The 20,341-nt window shown below is 44.7% G+C and overlaps 1 protein-coding gene across 1 annotated transcript in view; it reads right to left on the bottom strand.

Annotated features, from left to right (window-relative positions):
• The window catches only part of LOC135556236 (trafficking protein particle complex subunit 8-like), a 71,172-nt gene that overhangs the window by 11,581 nt on the left and 39,250 nt on the right, over window positions 1-20,341 (bottom strand). The window contains 15 exon segments of the mRNA XM_064989256.1: window positions 369-470; window positions 3,799-3,920; window positions 3,923-4,001; window positions 4,133-4,191; window positions 4,312-4,353; window positions 4,356-4,379; window positions 8,203-8,299; window positions 8,584-8,734; window positions 13,262-13,743; window positions 14,248-14,405; window positions 14,785-14,911; window positions 15,079-15,153; window positions 15,404-15,579; window positions 17,213-17,407; window positions 19,177-19,282. Of these exon segments, the coding sequence (XP_064845328.1) occupies window positions 369-470; window positions 3,799-3,920; window positions 3,923-4,001; window positions 4,133-4,191; window positions 4,312-4,353; window positions 4,356-4,379; window positions 8,203-8,299; window positions 8,584-8,734; window positions 13,262-13,743; window positions 14,248-14,405; window positions 14,785-14,911; window positions 15,079-15,153; window positions 15,404-15,579; window positions 17,213-17,407; window positions 19,177-19,282 (1,995 nt within the window).

Below are 20,341 nucleotides of genomic sequence, written 5' to 3'. Positions count from 1 at the left end.
GTAGACCCTTCCTTACTCATGTTGGGCTATAAACCCATGAGGAGCATAGGTCAGAGTAGACACTAACCCTGTAAAAACCTCTACCAGGCCTGAGTCCAACATACCAAGCTTTCCAGTGTCACCCTGGCCCCACAGCTTACAGGGTGTTTGGGAGGTGGCCAAGTAAACACTCGACACCCTGTTGGACCTTGGCAGGGATATATAGGGGCTTTTAGGTAGTGAATGAGAGAGAGGTAGCGTTCTCCAAGAAGTCGGATCGCTTTTGTTTTGCTTGTGCAGGAGTGTGTATAGTTATTCAGCTTGTGTGTACACTACACAGTTAGAACAAAATGGTGATTAGAATGTTTACAATTGTTACATGCGTTTACCTCTTTCTGTGTCAAAGAGCAGGCCTCTTTGTCGATGGTCTGTAGGGCCACATGAAGCTGTCCCTCTAGGATCACCTGCTTGTTGTCCTCAACAACAAATGCCTGTAAACAAACAAATAAATTAGCAACTATCATAGGCCTTTCTACAACAACAAACATTAGCAACATCATTGGCCTGATGCCAAAAACAAAACAGCAGCAAATACCTCAATAAAAAGAGTACATTTTACTAATGCATAATTAAACAATGGAGCACGTAAAAAAGGCTACGCCTGCGCATGTGACTGTAGCTGTATAGTACCGCTGGAGCTTATGTGCATGTTGTTCATAAGGGCCTGTATTGAATTGAATGCATGAGTGTTGTGCAACAGATGTTTATGTTTAGAGATGGTTAATCCCTATAGCCTGTAATGCGCACTTCTGCGCTTTCATAGTTTGCGCAACTGTTAAAGCTGCAATACTTAACTTTTTGGGCAACCTGACCAATTTCACATAGAAATTAGTTATAGATATGTCATTCTCATTCAAAGCAAGTCTAAAGAAGCGGTAGATAAGTTCAATGCGTGCTATTTTTATGCTTCCCATTCTTAAGTTTAGTTTTGCATTTTACCTTCTGTTTTGTACACCAGTTTCAAAAAGCTGAAAATAAAATATTTTTGGTTATGGAAAATATATTTCACAGCAGTTTCGATGGTACAATGACTCTCTACACTACACCTGCTTGTTTTGACAAACTGGAATTGGGCAAACTATTAGAATTTTAGCAACCAGGAAATGGCGGCGTGACTTCTGCATAGTAGTGCATCTTTAAGCCATGGTGTGAGATCCTAGAAGTTTCAGTCTGTCCTCGGCCCTGCATCCGTAGGGAGATTTGACTCTATGGCACCAGAAAAAGAACAGATATGAGCACCACCAGTCCTGAGAGCAAGGGCCATAAATCATGTCAAAGTTAGTTCTCTCTCCTGTGAGATGTTTATACATATACTGCTGTTAAAGTGTATGCTGTTATTTGAATGTTTTTTATTTATTTTACCTTTATTGAACTAGGCAAGTCAGTTAAGAACAAATACGTATTTTCAATGACGACCTAGGAACAGTGGGTTAACTGCCTTGTTCAGGGGCAGAACGACAGATTTGTACCTTGTCAGCTCAGGGATTCCATCTTGCAACCTTTCGGTTACTAGTCCAATGCTCTAACCACTAGGCTACCTGCCGCCCCCTAACCACTAGGCTACCAGTATATCCCTGTATAGATGCACAATATAATCGGTGAGCATATCAGAATTGGACAATATTAACTAAAAATGCCAACATCGGCCCGATGTCTAGTTTAAAGGCGATGTGCATACATATATAACGTAAGTAGATGACAATGACGGCACTAAAAATACAATACACTTCAAACAACTAAACAAGTTCAAGTTTAGCGGTCATTTGAAAGAGTAAGAACATTTCAGCAAGACAACTCGAAGGCGAAACCCATTAACGCCAAGACAATTGAATGCATTGCCTTTGACAATCAACCGTTCTCTGTCGTGGATGATGTTGGCTTAACGACTGACATTTGGACCAGCGATGTCAGCCCCATGAGCATGCTAAGTCTGACAGCACAGTGGATTGACGAGGATTTCGTACTGAGAAAAGCCGTATTGCATGCTCAAGAATGTGCTGGTTCTCATACTTCTGCTTCCATTTCCATGGCATTTGAGAACATGCAATTGAAACTTGGAAACATGAACACACTCCTAGCGCCATTCGAACAACTGACTCGAGACATAAGATATAATCAACTGCGTCTGCAGCAGACGTGATACCCTCGGTCAAGGCATTGAAACGCCTGCTCAACAAAACTGCCGACATAAACCGTGGGGTTAAAACTTAAAGGTACTCGGTGGCATTCTCTCTGAGCCTCTTTACCCTTTACCGTGTGTTAACTATTTAACAGTACCAGAATGCTTAAAAGGCCGGTATCAGAATCGTTATTTTTTGGGGTCGCAAGGAAAATACCGGATATCGGTATCGGCCAAAACTTTCATATCAGGGCATCCCTAATGCTATGTGATTCTTTCCTGAGTAGATATTCCTACTGCATAGCTTACAACAATATATACTGGTTCTTACCTTTCAGAACCACAAGTCCATTCCTAATTGTAACATGAAGCCCACTTCTAGCCTCTGTTCTAATGTGTGGTGCTGACCATGAGCCAATTAAACTCTGTATATGGACACGTCTGCCTTGTTCTTGCCTGGGCAGCCTGTAGCGAGTCTAAATACAAAAACATATGGACACCCCTTCAAATGAGTGGATTCAGCTATTTCAGCCACACCTGTTGCACACAACCATGCAATCTCCATAGACAAACATTGGCAGTAGAATGGCCTTAAGAACTTCCAACAAGTCAGTTCGTCAAATTTCTGCCCTGCTAGAGCTTCCCTGGTCAACTGTAAGTGATGTTATTGTGAAGTTGAAATGTCTAGGAGAAACAACGGCTCAGCCACAAAGTCGAAGGCCAAACAAGCTCACAGAACAGGAGCGGCGAGTGATGAAGCGCGGTTGCAACACTCACTACAGAGTTCCAAACTTCCTCTGGAAGTAATGTCAGCACAATAACTGTTCGTCGGGAGCTTCGTGAAATGGGTTTTCATGTCCAAGCAGCCGCGCACAAGACTAAGATCGCCATGCGCAATGCCAAGGGTCAGCTGGAGTGGTCTAAAACTCGCCTCCATTGGACACTGCAGTTTGTGCCCTTAGGCAACACTGTTGCCGGTGATGTCTGGTGAGGACCTGCCTTACAACAGGCCTACAAGCCCTCAGTCCAGCCTCTCTCAGCCTATTGCGGACCGTGTGCGTTCCTGGTGTAACTCGGGCAGTTGTTGCCATCCTGTACCTGTCCCGCAGGTGTGATGTTCGGATGTACCGATCCTGTGCAGGTGTTGTTACAGGTGGTCTGCCACTGCGAGGACGATCAGCTGTCCGTTCTGTCTCCCTGTAGCTCTTTCTTAGGCGTCTCACAGTGCGGACATTGCAATCTATTGCCCTGGCCACATCTGCAGTCCTCATGCCTCCTTGCAGCATGCCTAAGGCGCGTTCACGCAGACGAGCAGGGACCCTGGGCATCTTTCTTTTGGTGTTTTTTTAAGTCGGTACAAAGGCCTCTTTTGTGTCCTACATTCTCATAACTGTGACCTTAATTGCCTGCCATCTGTAAGCTGTTAGTGTCTTTACAATGTTCCACAGGTGCATGTTCATTAATTGTTTATGGTTCATTGAACAAGCATGGGAAACCGTGTTTAAACCCTTTACAATGAAGATCTGTGAAGTTATTTGGATTTTTACAAATTATCTTAAAGACAGGGTCCTGAAAAAGTGACATTTATTTTTTTGCTGAGTTAAGTAATGGTAAGAGTCCCTTTAATTCTGTGGTTTTACCTTCCAGAGGATGATGATGTCGAGGTCCACCTCGTTACACTTCCTGACCACGCCCGCTATATCCTTGTCCCCGCCCCCATGCCCCACCCCTGACTCCTGGAATGTCTCCCCTGTGTCTCCATGGCAACGGGAGGTCTCAGAGACTCCAAGGGCTGACACCTCCGGAAGAAGAAATCTGCACATGGAGTGGTGGAGGTGATGATCTGAAGAGAGGAGACACCAGACTTAGAGAAGGGAAAGGCTGATCGTTTTTTTTCTCTCTTTTATAATGCATTCACAGCATTAACACGAGAGCCTTGACAGTCACAGATAACAATGTGTTTCCTCTACATACCAGTTCATTCCCAAGGCTCAGGTCTGCAAATGTGTATTTCTCTGATGCCTTCAAGGTAACTGAAAAACAGAAGTTAAAAACAGGCATGAGAGAGAAGAGATTCTCCATATTGACTGATATTGCTGGTAATGTGTGTGTGATGCGTGCGTGCGTGCGTACATGCATGCGTATCATGTTACCTTGCGGGGGTTTGCATCGTGTTGCTCTGAAGCATAGCTTTCTCTCTCTCTGCTGGTGAGTTTGCAGTCTGGAATGACAACAAGAGGATGAAAGGAAAGACCTTCTCCCTCTGAACTATAACAAACACTCTTGAACGGCATTCTTACAGTAACTCAGAAAGCCTCGAAGAACAACTATCATAGCAGCACCCCCCCCCCACAGCAAAACCTTCCCTCCAGATCAAAACTCCAAACCTACAACCTAATTTTGGACAAAAGTACCTGGAAGGATTAATACTACCAAGGACACCATCCAACCTGGAACTGAGACAGACCAGATACAACTTCAATTTCCCATATGATCGATGAGGATCTCCATATTGCAAATGTACGCTCCCTTAAACATCCGCAGGTGTTATTAAAAATAGGCCGACGGCCCCAGGTCATCCCCCAGGGACCAGTCTTCCGGGAAGTCATCAAATGAAGTCTCGGACATTTGGTTTCCATGTTATAAAAGATTACATTTTTGAAAAATGTTCTGCTGTACTGGAAATTTCCACCAGATGGCGTCTGGCTAACTTATGGCAAATGGACAAAATGTCCCCAAATGGACATGGCCATTTCTCGTAAACGGAAAAGACTAAGACAAAACCCGGTGAGGACGTTTGGCCAAATGTACTTTTACCCCAGAAACAAGATGGTGTCGAGGCCTCAACGCTTTTTGAGTTAATGCCCATTTTCTGGGATTAAAGATTGAAAACGGTTATACCGCGCTAATTTGACTGCTTCATGTCATAGTACATAAACCTACAGTGTAAGGAAAAATACAACCAGCCATTTATCTATCATAATTAATGCTAAATCATACAGCGTATGTTTGATGATCGTTACACCAAAGTTCTTTCTTCTTCAAAAAAGTCAAACCCAGTTGCGGCGTGTTAACTTCTCTCGGGTAGGGGGCAGCATTCGGAATTTTGGATGGAAAGCATGCCCAAATTAAACGGCCTGCTACTCGGGCCCAGAAGATATGATATGCATATAACTGGAAAATTTGGATAGAAAACACTAAAGTTTCCAAAACTGTTAAAATAGTGTCTGAGTATAACAGAACTGATTTGGCAGGCGAAAACCTAAGAAAAATCCATTCAGGAAGTAGTTAGTTTTGTTGGTTTTGTAGTTCTATTCAATGCCATTACAGTATCCATTGACTTAGGACTCAAAATTGCAGTTCCTATACCTTCCACTAGATGTCAACAGTCTAGAAATTGTTTCAGGCTTGTATTCTGATAAATGAGGGAGTAAGACCAGTCTGAATGAGTGTCACAGAGCTTTTTCATGCTCAATCCCGAGAGAGTGCATTTCTTGTTTACCTTTTATATTGACAACGTTACTGTCCGGTTGAAATATTATAGATTATTTAGGCTAGAAACAACCTGAGGATTGAATATAAACATCGTTTGACATGTTTCTATGAACTTTACGGATGCAATTTGGATTTTTTGTCTGCCTGTTTTGACTGCGTTTGAGCCTGTGGATTACTGAAGAAAACGCGAACAAAACTGAGGTTTTTGGATATACTGAGAAAAAGAGTTTTGAATACTGATGTTAACCTTTCTGGTTATAAACTTTTTCGGCAAGACAGATCTTCCAAAGGTGTGGCAATCTTTACCAAGGATCACCTTCAGTGCTCGGATGTCTCCACCAAGTCTGTCCCCAAACAATTTGATTTGCTGGTTTTAAGCATTAAAATTTCAAATAGCTCTTTGTTGACTGTTGCTGGGTGTTATCGTCCTCTATCAGCACCGGCCTGTACCCTAAATGCCCTAAGCCCCCTCTTGGCCCCTTACACTAAGTCTGAATTTGTCCTGCTAGGTGATCTAAACTGGGACATGCCTAAACCACTTGACCAAGTGCTAAAGCAATGGGACTCCCTAAATCTTCCTCAGATTACCAATCCCACAAGGTATGACTCAAAACACTCAGAAAAGGCTACTCTCCTCGATGTTATTCTCACAAATTATCCTGAGAGGTATCAGTCTGGTGTTTTCTGTAATTACCTTAGTGATCACTGATTTACAGCCTGTGTTCGTAATGGCTGCTCAGTGAAACGACCTGTCTTGATTTGTCATAGACGCTTGCTAAAAACTTTAATGAGTAAGCCCTCCTTTATGACCTGGCCTCTGTAAACATGTATGGAATCAATCAGCTTGATCCCTTCTGTTGAAGAACCTTTTTTCAGTGATATTGTTAACAAACATGCTCCAATAAGAAACTGAGAATTAAAAACTGGTTTATTCCCTGGCTCGACAATGATCTGGCAGTTACTCCACTTCAAGAATTGCATTTGGCGAAAGGCTCGGCACACGCATACACTCAGGCTGACTGGCTCTCGTTCAGGCAAATGAGAAATAAGTGCACTTAGACTATCAGGAAGGCCAAAGTTAGTTACTTTAAGGAGCAGTTCTCTCTGTGTCTAAACCCAAGAAGTTCTGGAAAACGATTAAAGACCTGGAGAATAAACCCTCGTCCTCACAGCTGCCCATGTCCCTTAATGTTGATGATGTGGTTGTTACTGACAAGAAGCACATGGCTGAGCTATTTAAATCACTTCACAAAGTAAGGATTCCTATTTGACTCAGCCATACCTTCTTGCCTGTCCAACATTTCCTCATCTCTTGGAAGGCAGCCATAGTTCATCCTTTATTTAAAGCGGGAGATCAAGCTGATCCTAACTGTTACAGGCCTATTTTTATTTTGCCCTGTTTACCAAAGGTGTTGGAAAAACTTGTCAATAATCAATTGACTTGCTTTCTTGATGTCTATAGTATTCTCTCTGGTATGCAATCTGGTTTCCACTCAGGTTATGTATGTGTCACTGCAACCTCAAAAGTCCTCAATGTCACCATTGCCCTTGATTCTTAGCAATGTTGTGCTGCTATTTTTATTGACTTGACCAAAGCTTTTGATACGGTAGACCATTCCATTCTTGTGGGCCAGTTAAGGAGTATTGGTGTCTCCGAGGGATCTTTGGCCTGGTTTGCTAACTACCGCTCTCAAAGAGTGCAGTGTATGAAGTCAGAATAGCTGCTGTCTCAGCCACTGCCTGTCACCAAGGGTGTACCCCAAGGCTCGATCCTAGGCCCCACACTCTTCTCAATTTACATCAACAACATAGCTCAGGCTGTAGGAAGCTCTCTCATCCATTTATATGCAGATGATACAGTCTTATACTCAGCTGGCCCCTCCCCGGATGTTTTGTTAAATGCTCTACAACAAAGCTTTCTTAGTGTCCAACAAGCTTTCTCTGCCCTTACCTTTGTTTTGGAGGTGTTCAGAACAAGGTTAATGTGGTTTGGTAAGAAGAATGCCCCTCTATTTTGTGGAATTTCCTTCCTCCTTAATGCGTTTGAGCCAATCAGTTGTGACAAGGTAGGAGTGGTATACAGAATATAGCCCAATTTGGTGAAAGACCATATTATGAAGGTCAGTCAATCCGTAAAACTAGATAGCCAAATCAAGGTAGCCCCTCCAAACAAGTAAACCTCACTGATCAAACCACCAAAAGCATCTACCTAATGAACTTAACAGCTATGCAACACAACACATCAAATCAATCCAGTGGATGAAGTGAAACGTTCCTAAGCCAATTTGGCTGCTGCCACATGGCTAACTAGTGATAGACTCCTCAGCAACACAAAAACCTAAATCAAATCCTTGAAAATGAAATGACGGAAAGACACTGAGCGAAAGAATTGAGAGAAAAGAGTGAAACGCCACAAACGGAAACTTCTTAAGTCAACCATCTTTGAATGGAAATGCACAAAACAAAATCTGAGACCGAAATGTTAGTCATCCAGTAAATGAGTTAGACTATTTGTAGTCCCTTCTGAGAGGCTGCAGAGAGGGACAAACCTTTGTCTTCTGCTGGGTTTATACACTTGTGTAGTCTCCACTGTTTACTGCTGCTAGAGACCTGTGCAATGTGAAACTCACGCACCCCAGCCTCGCTCTGTAGAGAGAGAGAGCACAAAGTATCATAACGACCAGCATTTAAAGTCAACACAAGGAACAGCAATGTCTTTCATAACATTCATAACATTCAAATCTTCACATCAGCATACTTGTACAGAACACAAAAACGGAACTTTGAATAACAATGTTCCATCTAACATCAGCTTAACTGCGATTGTGTGACTGAAATAGTATGTGTGTATGAGTATTACAATGGAACGTGTTAGTGTGTGTGTGTGTATATATATAGCATGCTTGTGTGCGCACGCTTGTGGAGCTCACCGAGTTGATGTTCTCCACGTCAACAAAGACTAGCATGCTGCCGTTCCTCTCCTCCTCCTCCTCAGGTAGTGTGTTACTACGACAAGCTGTGGCCCGAACAGACAGCGAACGACTCGCACAAATAAATACCGTGTGACGCAACACCCTGTGACTGGGGGGAGGAGAGAGAGGGGGAGGGAGGTAAGGAGGGGGAGAGAGAGGGGAAGGGGTTTGAGATGAAAGCAGAGAACGTGAGTAGAGTGACAGAAGGAGAGCAGAAATTAGATGGAGGGAACGAGAGACGAGGAAAGAGATTGAGTTCATGTAATGCATTTCCAACTCAATCGTCATAATTGAAACTACAGAAACCACGTTAAAAGTAAACCTTTTAATTTAAACAGATGATCAGGCACATTCTGTAAGATCTGAAAGGTCCTTTAAGAGAAAAATATATTACTTTCTAAAGTAGAATGATATGGCTTTTCAAAAGTGCCCCAATTTGATCTCATTCGATCTCCAATGAGCAAATGTTTAATTTTATTTCACCTTTATTGAACCAGTTGAGAACAAGTTTACAACTGAAACATAGCCAAGATAAAGCAAAGCACTGCGACACAGAGATACGTGGAATAAGCAAACGTACAGTCAATAACACAATAGAAAACATCTATATACAGTGGGGAGAACAAGTATTTGATAACCTGCAAAATCGGCAGTGTTTCCGACTTACAAAGCATGTAGAGGTCTGTAATTTTTTATCATAGGTACACTTCAACTGTGAGACGGAATATAAAACAAAAATCCAGAAAATCACATTGTATGATTTTTAAGTAATTCATTTGCATTTTATTGCATGACATAAGTATACATCAGAAAAGCAGAACTTAATATTTGGTACAGAAATCTGTTTGCAATTACAGAGATCATATGTTTCCTGTAGTTCTTGACCAGGTTTGCACACACTGCAGTAGGGATTTTGGCCCACTCCTCCATACAGACCTTCTCCAGATCCTTCAGGTTTCGGTGATGTCGCTGGGCAATACGGACTTTCAGCTCCCTCCAAAGATTCTTTATTGGTTTCAGGTCTGGAGACTGGCTAGGCCACTCCAGGACCTTGAGATGCTTCTTACGGAGCCACTCCTTAGTTGCCCTGGCTGTGTGTTTCGGGTCGTCATGCTGGTAGACCCAGCCACGACCCATCTTCAATGCTCTTACTACTGAGGGAAGGAGGTTGTTGGCCAAGATCTTGCGATACATGGCCCCATCCATCCTCCCCTCAATACGGTGCAGTCGTCCTGTCGCCTTTGCAGAAAAGCATCCCCAAAGAATGATGTTTCCACCTTCATGCTTCACGGTTGGGATGGTGTTCTTGGGGTTGTACTCATCCTTCTTCCTCCAAACACGGCGAGTGGAGTATTGACCAAAAAGCTCTATTTTTGTCTCATCAGACCACATGACCTTCTCCCATTCCTCCTCTGGATCATCCAGATGGTCATTGGCAAACTTCAGACGGGCCTGGACATGCGCTGGCTTGAACTGGGGGACCTTGCGTGCACTGCATGATTTTAATCCATGACGGCGTAGTGTCTTACTAATGGTTTTCTTTGAGACTGTGGTCCCAGCTCTCTTCAGGCCATTGATCAGGTCCTGCCGTGTAGTTCTGGGCAGATCCCTCACCTTCCTCATAATCATTGATGCCCCACGAGGTGAAATCTTGCATGGAGCCCCAGACCGAGGGTGATTGACCGTCATCTTGAACTTCTTCCATTTTCTAATAATTGCGCCAACAGTTGTTGCCTTCTCACCGAGCTGCTTGCATGGTAACCAGTGAGCTGAGATAAGGCCGCACTTAATCACACACACTGACTCAACTCCAGCCACTTTACATAATTTCTCATCAGTTCCCATTATTAAAGTGGCTGGAGTTGAGTCAGTCTGTTGGCAGCAGCCACTCAATGTTAGTGGTTGCTGTTTAACAGTCTGATGGCCTTGAGATAGAAGCTGTTTTTCAGTCTCTCGGTCCCAGCTTTGATGCACCTGTACTGACCTCACTTTCTGGATGATAGCGGGGTGAACAGGCAGTGGCTCGGGTGGTTGTTGTCCTTGATGATCTTTATGGCCTTCCTGTAACATCGGGTGGTGTAGGTGTCCTGGAGGGAAGGTAGTTTGCCCCCGGTGATGCGTTGTGCAGACCACACTACCCTCTGGAGAGCCTTACGGTTCTGGGCGGAGCAGTGTACCAGGCGGTGATACAGCCCGCCAGGATGCTCTCGATTGTGCATCTGTAGAAGTTTGTGAGTGCTTTTGGTGACAAGCCAAATTTCTTCAGCCTCCTGAGGTTGAAGAGGCGCTGCTGCGCCTTCTTCACGATGCTGTCTGTGTGGGTGGACCAATTCGGTTTGTCTGTGATGTGTATGGCCGAGGAACTTAAAACTTACTACCCTCTCCACTACAGTTCCATCGATGTGGATAGGGGGGTGTTCCCTCTGCTGTTTCCTGAAGTCCAATAGCCCAATTGGCAAAATAGGTATTGTAGCCCAAGAAATCAGCTGATGGATCTCTTCAGCTAACAGTCCTATATGCTCTAGACAGCTAGTGGGACGCGGCTAGCAGGCTAGCGGATGGGCCCTTCAGGGGACGTCGCAACGGAAGAACCTGTTGAAACCCCCTCGGGCAGATTTCGTCGGTAGACCAGTCGTGATGGATCAGCGGGGCTCTGTGTCGGGGCAGTAAGGTGGGTCCAGGCCAATTGGCAAAATAGGTATGGTAGCCCAAGTAGTGGCTGATGGACCTCTTCAGCTACCCGGGAGATGGTTCTAGTGCGAGGCTAGTTCCAGGCTAACTGGTGCTTGCTTCGGGACAGAGATGTTAGCCAGGAGTAGCCACTCAGATAGCTAGCTACGATGATCCAGGTGAAAAGGTTCAGAGCTTGCGGTAGGAATCCGGAGACATGGAGATTTGGTGTAGAAAAAGCAGTCCGGTATGCTCTGGGTTGAATCTCGCTGTGCAGACTGGCAGGAGTTGACCAGGCTAAGGTTAGCTGATGACCACTTGCAGGGGCTAACTGACTACTAGCTAGTTAGCTGGCTAGCTTCTGTTGGGGGTTCCGGTTCTAAAGCATAGAAAAAAGCAGATCCATACCACATTGGGTGAGTCGGGTTGCTGAAATGTTGTAATTGAGGTTTGAAATATACAAAATAAGTACAAAGAAAAAAGATATATACATGGGTCACAACAAGACAAGGACGTCTGACTACAAGCAGTGAACACTGATTTTAAAGCAAGACTGACATATGCAGGTGTACATTCAGGATAACTAGGAGACTTAAGAAATACCCACCGGTATTGAAATGATACCTAATATGCTTCAGGCAGTGCTTAAGTTTGGCCAGGACTAATCGTAAGTTTTCTACTGCTTGATTACACCCACCACTCTAACAGAATATTTGCTCTAAAATGTGAAATTAAAACATTTCATTCAACTTGAAGCACTAGGCTGTAGTCATGCTTAATAAAAGAGACTCAAAATTACCACTGAAATAGACAGACAAAAAAATGTTTAAAAAATAACTTATTTTATAATTTAATACAATTGAAGAGACACGAGAAATCTCTTTCATGTTCCACTCCTTGGTTTGTGTATTAGTGAACAATCTTCAACTCTCCCCATGCCTCTCCCCTACCTGAATATAAAAAGCTACTTTCTCCCCTTAGGGCTTTCGTGTTACACTATTTGGCTTGTGCGATGTATATTGACTAATGAGTGAATACCAGTCTTCTCTTCCTCCACCTGGTCTTAACCTGTGTAGTCTTGTGTGAAGACTTCAAACGTAGGCGGCTTTTTTTTTGAGGATTCTATCAGCTCCATTTCCATCTTTCATACATTTTTTTAGTTTCATGTCTTGCATCAGGCAGCTTCCCCAAGGTCATACCTGCTCTCTCTTCTCCCTGATTAACAGGCAGCTCTCTCCCATTTCTGGATGGCTGGTGTAGGCCTAATGAGTAAGAGGCTTCTCTTTAATCACTCTGCCCTATCAGATTATGAAAGGTTGCTCTTTCGCTCTTGGATTCACTCCCCTACTTAAATGGCTTGTCTAATGTGGCTTTCAGTACGCAGTGCATACCTTGTTCTTTAAAAAAATTTTCTCCCCAATTTTCGTGGTATCCAATTGTTTAGTAGCTACTATCTTGTCTCATCGCTACAACTCCCGTACAGGCTCGGGAGAGACGAAGGTTAAAAGTCATGCGTCCTCCGATACACAACCCAACCAACCGAGCGCAGTGCACGCTAACCAAGGTTGCCAGGTGCACGGTGTTTCCTCCGACACAATGGTGCGGCTGGCTTCCGGGTTGGATGGCGCTGTGTTAAGAAGCAGTGCTTTTTTTGTGTCGGAGGCACCATTGTGTCCATTGGTTAGCGTGCACTGCGCTCGGCCTGCCACAGGAGTCGCTGGTACGCGATGAGACAAGGATTTCCCTACAGGACAAACCCCCCCCTAACCCGGACAACGCTAGGCCAATGGTGCGTCACCCCACGAACTTCCCAGTCGCGGCCGGTTACCACAGAGCCTGGGCGTGAACCCAGAGTCTCTGGTGGCACAGCTGGCGCCCTTAACCACTGCGCCACCCGGGAGGCTCATACTTTGTTCTTGAATAACTCTCCCATACCTGATCTTGGCTTGTGTAGTGAATATCCTACCTGATCTTGCCTCCCTTCTCGGCGCTCTCGTAGTAGAACAGGAAGTGGATCTCGTGGACTCCTTCCTGGTCCGGTCCTCTCAGCCACATGGGCAGCTGGGTAGATTCTCCAGGCTTTAGTGTCCCCTCTCCTAGAGGGATCTCCGTTATCCCTTTACCCCCCGTACCCGCACCGGACACTCCTCCTCCCCTCAACCCTGTCCCAAAGTCCCCCTCTGAAACCAGTGTCACCGCAGCAACAGACCCAGGCGTGGCGCCAGGGGGTGTGGCCAGGGTCTTGTAGGCGGAGCAGTTTTCAAAAGAGGTGGGGCTGAGGGGGGTGAGAGGTGTGGCTAAGGAGGAGCTTCCAAAGGTAAAGAAGTCTGGGTGCGTGGACGCCACCCGCAGGCCACACAGGGTAACGCGACTCATGTTACAGAACTCCACGTAAGCCTTCCTGATCTCACCACATAGCAGGGCAGTAGGGAACTGGAGGAAGAATACCTGGGGGGAGCGAGGAAGAGGGGTGGGATAGTGATAGAGAAATGGGGACAGAGAGGTTAGTTAGTGTGTGACCAGTTACAGTGTAACAGCCCTTCTCAGGAGAATGGCAGATATATAGAGCAGTGATAGGGAGGGACTTGGCTGCCAGTCATTTGAACATAGACTAGTCTGAATCCATCCCATAATTACTCATATACTGCCCAGTTCAATCTAAATGGTAATACATCGCAGAAATTGAAAAAGTAGATGGGAGAAATGGTAGATGAAATCTACCATAGACCAATTCACATCGCTGGTATGAAACCATCAGTCATACAGGGAACGAGGGGGGCAGACGGCAGAGGATAAAGGATGAGCCCTGAATCAAACATTTACCCCCTAGCCATTCCTGTGAATCTAAGAATTACTTCCACCAATCCAATCCTCTTAGATCTACAGAAGTGTCCAGTGAGTAGGGACCTAGAGATCAAGGGGCTAAGGGTTGATTTGGAATTGAGTGAATACCTCTAGCAGGGGCATGGGAGGGGTGATGGTGGGGTCAAGACGTCGGTCAGGACCGTGGCTGACTGAGGTCTTCTCCTCTTTGGTCTGGTTCAACCGCGGTCCCTGGATCTCTAGGTCCTGTCGACCACGAACTGATGTCCCCTCTGCCGCTGAGGGACCTGTTGAGAGGATCGCAACCGTCAGGTGAGAGGGACCAAAACAGGATTATAAACCAGGTGGTTCAAGCCCTGAATGCTGATTGGTTGAAAGCCGTGGTATAAAGGATCCTATTCCTTGCGAATGACAGAAAATTACTATTTACTGGTCTAGTTTGTTTGTCACCAGTTTATAATAGCAATAAGGCACCTTGGGGGTTTTTGGTATACGGCCAATATACCACAGCTAAGGTCTGTATCCAGGCACTCCGTGTAAGCTGTGCTAAGTACAGCTCTTAGCCATGGTATATTGGCAATATACCACACACCCTCGGGCCTTATTGCTTAATTATAGTAATGGTTTCACTGTGTGTGTGTGACTGCATGACCATGTGTATGTTACCTTCGGTCTGTGAGGCTGCGGTGCTGTTGATAGTAGTGTCTCCAGTAGAGGAGGTGGAGGCCAGATTATAGACTAGACCCAGGATGTTGAGCTGACCTGTCTGGTGGGGCAGCAACTTCAGACGAGCCTGAGGGAGGAGACAGAGAGGAATCAGACAGAGAAGAAATTGATAGAGACTTTTAAGAAGAAAAAGAAGAGACTGTGGGTCGGACATCGAGAAAAGTCAGAAAATTAGGGCGAGAGAGGAAACACAGCAAGAAGAGAGAACTAGAGAATCATAATAAGGCAGCTTACCAATTTAGTCTCCTCAGGGCTCAGGTAGAACTCTGGGATGACTTCTGTGGCAATGACATCATCTTTCTGTGAAGTCTGCAGCAAGAGGGATTGTAAAAAGTAGAGGTTAAATGAGCCGGCTGATGACATTTGCAGATATGACGAGCTGATTGAAGAATAGTTGGGTCATATTCAACAGGCACCAAACGAAAGAAAACAAATTGTGAGGGAGTTATTCAATAAGAAAAAGCTGTTTTTGTTTTTGCTACAATGTGTACTTATGAATACGACCCTGCTCTTACAGCACTGTAGCCTCAAAGACCAAAGGTAACACACACACTCTTACCCTGGGAATGCTGGCCTCCTTCTCGTTGCTGATGGGCACAGCATCTCCGACCAAGTCTTCCTGCGGTTGCGGTCGATTGAAGTCTTTGAGTGTAAACCTCCAGAGCAGCGAGAGGTCAGAGAGAACCAGTGGAACCTTTAGAGGGTTCCGGAACACCACCTCAACTATGATGGGTTCTAGAGGGAGAGAGAGAGAGCGAGGGAGAGAGAGAGAGAGCGAGCGACGAGGAGTGGGTAGGGCGAGCGCCGAGTAGAGCGAGCGGCGAGGGGAGGGTAGGGCGAGCGACGGGTAGGGCGAGCGGCGAGGGGCAGGGCGGCGAGCGACGAGGGGCAGGGCGGCGAGCGACGAGGGGCAGGGCGGCGAGCGACGAGGGGCAGGGCGGCGAGCGACGAGGGGCAGGGCGGCGAGCGACGAGGGGCAGGGCGGCGAGCGACGAGGGGCAGGGCGGCGAGCGACGAGGGGCAGGGCGGCGAGCGACGAGGGGCAGGGCGGCGAGCGACGAGGGGCAGGGCGGCGAGCGACGAGGGGCAGGGCGGCGAGCGACGAGGGGCAGGGCGGCGAGCGACGGGGCAGGCGGCGAGCGACGAGGGGCAGGGCGGCGAGCGACGAGGGGCAGGGCGGCGAGCGACGAGGGGCAGGGCGGCGAGCGACGAGGGGCAGGGCGGCGAGCGACGAGGGGCAGGGCGGCGCCGGGCCGAGCGAGTGAAGCCGAGTGAGCGACGAGAGGCAGAGAGAGGGAGGTAGGAGCGAAAGGGATTGCAAGGTAGCGGCAAAAGGCAGAGACGAGAGGAAGGGAGCAGGATGAGAACAAAAACAACATAACTTCTAAAATGCATTAAATTACAAAAATTGTCAATCTACACAATATACCCCATCATGACAAAGGGAACTCAGGTTTTTCGTAATTTTTTGAGGTTTGAGACCGGAGTGCTGGAGTTGCATCTTCACAGCTGACTGAGACTTGTGTTTTGCGGGTACTAATTAATGAAGCTGCCAGTTGAGGACTTGAAGCATTTGTTTCTCAAACTAGACACCCGATATACTTGTCTTCTTGCTCAGATGTGTACCAGGCCTCCCTTCATTTCTCAGAACAAGAATAGACTGACGAGTTTCAGAAGAAAGGTCTTTGTTTCTGGCCATCTTGAGCCTGTAATTGAACCCACAAATGCTGATGCTCCAGATACTCAACTTGTCTAAAGAAGGCCAGTTCTATTGCTCCTTTAAACAGAACAACAGTTTTCAGCTGTGCTAACATAATTGCAAAAGGGTTTTCTAACGATCAATTAGCCTTTTAGCTAACACAACGTGCCATTGGAACACAGGAGTGATGGTTGCTGATAATGGGCCTCTGTAGATATTCCATTAAAAATCAGCTGTTTCCAGCTTCAAGTTATTTACAACATTGTCTACACTGTATTTCTGATAAATTTAATGGACCAAAAAATGTGCTTTTCTTAAAAAAAAAAAAAGAACATTTCCAAATGATACCAAACTTTTGAACGATAGTGTACATTTGCAAAAAATTACAGAAAACTGTTTTTTGTTTTGTCATTATGGGGTATTGTGTGTAGATTGATGAGGGAAAAAATGTGCTAAAAGTCAAGGTGTCTGATTACTTTCCGAAAGGCACTGTGTGTGAGGATAGTGAATTCAATGCTATTTATAACGTGCATGTAGTTGTAGGTGAAGGGTTGTGAGTGGGCTAACTATCAAGCTATCAGACATAGTTGAATAGAAGAAAGAGAGATGAGGGAGTGGGATAAGAAAAGAAAGCTGAGAGATGAGAGACAGGAGTGCTTGTGTAGTTACCCTCCACAACAGCAAGCGGGAAGCGGAGGTTGTCTGTCTGACTGTTCAGGCAGCACTGGGTGGATTGAAACGTTGCCGGAACGACCCCACGTTTTGCGGCGGCAACCACCTGTTCCTCGAGGTCCTGCCACATGGCAGCTAGGTCCCGGTCAAACTCCTGGTCCAAGGACACGTGGGTGGCTGCCTGCTTCTCACCTGATTAATAAATCAATATCACAATCAATTAGGAAAGTAATCATTTGCCAATATGTATCAGTCCCTGGTTCAAATGTTTAAGATATGAGTGCATTGGTCAGTTGGACCACAAACCGATCCAAATGTAGCATGCATTGGTCAGGAAATCGATTAAAACGTTCCAAAATTGCCAAATCACAAAAATGTTTGGCTCAAATTTCAGATTTGCGTGCTGACCAATGAGGTAGGCCTATTCCTGATCTGATACGTTTTGTAAACTGGCTTCCGCAAAGCTGCTTTATAAGTTGAGTGACAACCAATGTAAATTTACTAGGTTACATTTATCAACTGCGCCATTGAAAATTGTGTTTTACCGGAATGAAAGTAGCCTATGCTACTGCCAGAGAAAACTTATCTGGCAATAGGTAGGCTCACATTCAACAACAAAAAATGCTGGGCTTACATTCAATTTAATTTTGATTGTTCAGGTTCACCATTCAGCAATTGTTTTATGCAAAAAATATATATTTTTTTATATAAAGATTTTTATTTATTTTTAGATTTACAGTATTAAGTTAATAATTTCACAACATGGACAGCAGAAGAGCTCAGAGTCCGTCAAAACTATTAAGATTATGAGACGGGGTGAAAGTACATATATTTGATAAATATATAGCAGAACTTCGGATATGTCATAGCTCATTTAAAAATGTAAATATTGATAAATTACACTTTAAATCTACAAAAATGACTCATTCATGGCTGGTTGTGATTTCAGATCAAAAGTGGGGAGGGGACAAAGAGCAAACATTGCCCCACCCCCCTAACTGATAATAGTGTGGTAGATGCCCAGTTTCCCCCATGGCTGAGCTCAGAATCACACCAAATCATTTCAAACTAAAACATATCGTTCCTGTATCATATCAGAGCCCATTTATCTAGATGCATATCAAATCGTCTTGAAAGTGAAAGACTCACATCCCTACGATCAATCGATCACAACCAATTAATTGATCTCAATCAGGTCATTATGGATCAGACCAGCACTGTGCAGTAGCACATATAATGCATAGTGAAATAATACAACTGAACAAGGACATTTTGGGCAAAATAATAAAATAAAAATGTCTATATGAGTTGGTTGGTGCAAAAGGGATACAAACATACACACTCCTACAAACCTTTCATAAATGGCACACGATCTCTGGTGGCTCTGTTGTCACAGACAGTGTCAGAGGATAAATGACTCATCTAACTTCATGTTTATGTGACCTTCAGTCCTCAACACCAACACTCCCCACTTATGACACACACACACGTATGTAACTGTATGCCACGTCTCAAACCCCACAGGACAATACCTCCTTTTGTGCTGAAAATGTGTTTTTGATTTGAAATTAAAATGATTATGTTTTGTTTGAAGGGCCTGTTTAAATGGAGCAGCTGTAATCAGTGGACGGCAGGGAGGAACTTTCTTCAGCCCAGGCAGCCACACTTTCGCTATGTCTGAAACTGCACCCTATTCCCTACTTGGTCAAAAGATGTGCACTATATAGGGAGCCATTTGGGATTCAATATTTGACTCCTCTGATATTCATTCAAAGTTTCACTCTAATGACAAAGATAGTCGCTCAGCAGCAGTGCGCAAACACTAGAGTACGTCTCGTTTCACAGTCTCAAAACGCACATTTAAATTCACACACAATGCACTCGGTCTCACTGCAATTTTTTTGTAGCATGAAATGTATGATTGGTGAGCAGAGCAGTGCTTGTGTTTGGCTCAGTCTTACCCTCTGCCAGGCGGCGTTCATGGCCGAAGTAGACCCTGGTGGCAGAGCTGTTGATGCAGGGTAGGGGCAGCTGGGGTAGCGCCACCTCACATGCCCCTGTAACATTCTGGAGGAAAAGGTAGAGAGCAAGGAGACACTTAAAACGGTCTTTGAATGAGGTTACAGAAATTGGCCAGGCCAACATACACGGTGGGAGGGAACGACGACTCAAAAGAAACACGTGGAGAAAAGCCACAACTACACTATTGCGTGGCATTTCATTATTATTATTCAAGTTAATGTTACTTCTAAATATTAGTCTAGTATACAAATCAAGAAATGCCAGATTAGAGGATTCACATTTCCGTATTGACAACTTAACACGGCTATCAAACTCAAAATAAACGTGCAATTTCACTATTGCAATACACTTAGTGTACACCCACACACAGTACCAGGACGACAACAGTATTGCGGCAAGGAAACAAAATACGAAGTGGATGTGACTTCTTTAGGAAAACAGCTCTAATATTAGGGGTGAAAGTAAGGCGGTACAATCCGATAATATTCGGGGTATGCCGTACCGGTAAAACATGAGCCCATCACAACAATTAAAGCAAAATGTCAAGTAAAATCTAGGCTATTACTCACTTCTGCATTTCAGATGCATGAAAAATTTGCCAACGGAGTAGAAAAAAGGTTTGTATAGCCTACTCTCCAAAATATGATTCGATGAGAACATTGAAATTTGGCCAAAACCGAGACGCGTGCAGACAGCAATGGATGCATAAATTCTGGCCTAATGACAATTGCCAAATGTCATGACAGTTTTTGGTGTTTTGTGTAACAGATGTCTCTTTCCATTCACCACTGTTTGGAGGCTGGAAATATATTGCAAGTGAATTGAACATGTGCAGGTAGCCTAGTAAAGAAAAACTTTGAAGTGATTGTTTGACAATGCGATGAAAACATGACTGATTGTGTCAATTCCACAATAAAAGGTAATGCATTCAAAAAGTTAAATGACAAATCTTTACGACTTGGTCCACAGAGAACCTATTGAATTAATAGGGATTCTATACTGTATCAAATTCTATGATTAGGCCCATACATTTTTTGGGTGCACACACATATATGAGGTCCTGTACCAGGAAGAAAATGTATTCTCTGTTCACCCCTGCCTAAT

This window comes from Oncorhynchus masou, chromosome 15 (genome assembly GCF_036934945.1).
Source record: "Oncorhynchus masou masou isolate Uvic2021 chromosome 15, UVic_Omas_1.1, whole genome shotgun sequence".
NCBI lineage: Eukaryota > Metazoa > Chordata > Actinopteri > Salmoniformes > Salmonidae > Oncorhynchus > Oncorhynchus masou.
This window is presented reverse-complemented; position numbering and strand designations above follow the sequence as displayed.